Here is a 2,680-nt window from a genome sequence, read left to right as displayed (position 1 = left end):
TACGTTCTTTTTCACGGAAATATATCCGACGGAAAAGCTAAATGCACGTTTAATAAAAAAAATACAAATACTTGAGGATGGATTGATGATGGAAAACTTATGCTAGTTAAAATAATGATAGTGGTTCCAGGCCGTTACTGTAATTGGAAAACGTGATCTGGTAGATGAGTGTTTTGCTCTCTTCACCTTCTTGCTTAATTTCATCACTACTGGCAGTCACATAAAGGGTAGCAGTCGGCGCAGCTTAGACGACGAACTCGGGCAGATTGTCGTACTTTTCCTTTGTCTTTTCGTGCTCCGTGTTGACGAGCAACAACGAGTGGGAGTAGCCGAGCGCTATCATTGGGACTTTCATGCCCTCCATTCGTGTGACCTCCTTCGGTGTTGATGATGATTTTTGTAAATCTCCCAACCCCTAGAATCACGAATTACACGTGCATGAGACATGGTACACGTTATTAGAGAACTCTCGGGTCGTAGATGTAACATTTGCCACCACAACTTACCAGTTCACCATAGGTGGGTGATGCGCCCCAGGCAATCAGCGAATCGTCAGCCGATATGACGATCGATGTGTAACCCGTGCCAATACTGGTAATGTTCCAACCGGCCAGATCCTGGACCGGTTTCGGATACATGTTTGCCTCGCCTGTTTTTTTGTTCTGCCCAAACAAATACAGCGAGCCAATGTCGGAGATTGCCAAACTGTACGACGATCCGCAGAAAACGCGCATTACTTTGCGGTTTTGCGTGTCGAAGAATTTAATCAGTCTGTATTGAGTAAAGGGTTAGAAAAGGGGTTAGACATTCCGGAAGATAACCGCATGGACGTGGAGCATAGAAGATTGATGCTTACCTCGGGACCATCTCATCCTTTTGCTCCGCATGGCCTAAGCGGCCGATGCCACCAAAGCCCCAACTGTACGCACGATTTTTGGAATCGATGGCCACCTTCGAAAAGAAGAGAGACGGTGGTAAGTTTTGGACATTTTTGGAAGCTTATACAACTAATACTGATTTTTGCTTTCAGCCTTACAGTATGATTGTTGCCGCAAGCAAAGTCGATGATGTTGACATTCTCGATCGGTAGCACATGGCCTTCCTTGTTTTTCTCCATGTAAACCAACACCTTGCGAGGTTGCGTCTCGAAATGAAACGACATCTTGGTGGAGTTGACGAAGTACCGCCCGTCCGTGTTGTGCCCCAACTGGCCGTACTCGGGCAGGCCGAAGGTGTGCAAATTTCCCTTTATATCGAGAATCACGGAAAACTCCGCACCACATCCCACCTTGATGATTGGCGGTCCGTTGTAGCTGATTCGAGTTGGCGATGTTATCGTCGGCAGCTTGTTACCCACGCCGCACTGGCCGCTCTTGTTGTCCCCGCAGGCGTACACAGTACCGGTGTCGGTAAGGAAGAGCGTATGGTTACGGCCGCACGCTGCCTGGATGACGTTGAAGTCGGCCAAATCAGCCACCTGCGTTGGCTTTTCGTACATTGTTGTGTCCCCGTGACCAAGCTGGCTCAGCTGGTTGCGTCCTATTGAAGAAAATCGGATCATAATTTAATATTACCAGGACCGTGGGAGGCAAATATCCTTTTCCAAGAGCGAGATTCATACCGAAGGTCCAGGCCTTCCAATTGACGTCGATCAGAACGGAATGAGCTGCAGAGCAGAAACTCGCCATCGAACGGTACTGTAGAAGCAAAAAGATACAAAGAAAAAAAAATCCAAAGCGTCAGCGAAATGCAACTCACTTTCAGGTAAGTGACAAATAATTCGTTCAATCAACACGTCCTTTGCTACTACATGTGGCGGAGGTCAATGAACGTTGCGTCGAAATTTGTTTCTACGATTAACACCAGTATGACCCCGCTGCTTACCGTTTCACCGGTGAATCTGTGAAATGTGTACAGGTTCGGGCGAATCTTTGTGACGCCCTTCGAGTCGCGCTTGCCGGTCATCTCCCAGGACACCATTCCGGCGATGAGCAGCTTGCCGGGACCCTTGTCGTACGCACCAAGCAGCTCTTCTGGCAGCTTCTCCATTGGGCGAAGCTCTTCCACCACCATCTCCCTGGCGGAAGTTTCACCTGCCCGCGGATACTCATCGCTGAGGTCCGAGTCGTAGTTGGATTCGGAGTTTTTGCGCTTTTTCACCGCTTTCTTAGTTCCGTCCGGCTTTCTTTTGGATGACATGTTGCAAAACGTGCACACAGGAGGTTGATTTCACAGACAAAAGCTTGATCACAAACACGGAGGAAGACGAAAATGCCGCAGTTCAGGACAATCGTTTGGTAGATGGCCGGAGCGCAAAACAGACGCCAAACAGACGCAACACAGAACGGTGAAGACTAGACGCCGCTCAAGGTACGTGTATTACCAGGTGGTACTGTGTGCTCTTCTCATCGCCATTTTTGTGGGAACGAAATGTCAGCCTGCTTAGCAAGCAGCTGCCGCAAGTTCGTAAACAAGGGAAAACGGCCGATCATGGTGTGTCAAATCGCACAACATACTGAACGTTACCTGGAAGTATAATTACCTTGCTATCGCTGGATCTTTTTTTTCAATCACCTTCCTAGTGGTGCGTAACCTGACCTGCACTAATAAGGTTCGTTCCTTTTCTGTTCGTGGTTCCTTTTTTAAAACCAAGCACACCAAAGTCATGTGATTTAAAAAG

At 48.0% G+C, this 2,680-nt stretch overlaps 1 protein-coding gene across 1 annotated transcript; it reads right to left on the bottom strand.

Moving 5' to 3' along the window:
* Positions 1 to 2,352, bottom strand: LOC131271593 (protein RCC2 homolog). Its single transcript, XM_058273078.1, has 6 exons — positions 1,885 to 2,352; positions 1,622 to 1,697; positions 1,037 to 1,539; positions 857 to 951; positions 507 to 771; positions 1 to 415 (listed from the first exon to the last, which is right to left on the bottom strand). Exons 1-6 carry the CDS (start codon positions 2,197 to 2,199, stop codon positions 245 to 247), a joined length of 1,425 nt encoding a protein of 474 aa, XP_058129061.1. The 5' UTR covers positions 2,200 to 2,352; the 3' UTR covers positions 1 to 244.
* Between the last annotated feature and the right edge of the window lie 328 nt (positions 2,353 to 2,680).

The sequence above is a fragment of the Anopheles coustani genome, chromosome 3 (genome assembly GCF_943734705.1).
Source record: "Anopheles coustani chromosome 3, idAnoCousDA_361_x.2, whole genome shotgun sequence".
In the NCBI taxonomy this organism is placed as follows: domain Eukaryota; kingdom Metazoa; phylum Arthropoda; class Insecta; order Diptera; family Culicidae; genus Anopheles; species Anopheles coustani.
This window is presented reverse-complemented; position numbering and strand designations above follow the sequence as displayed.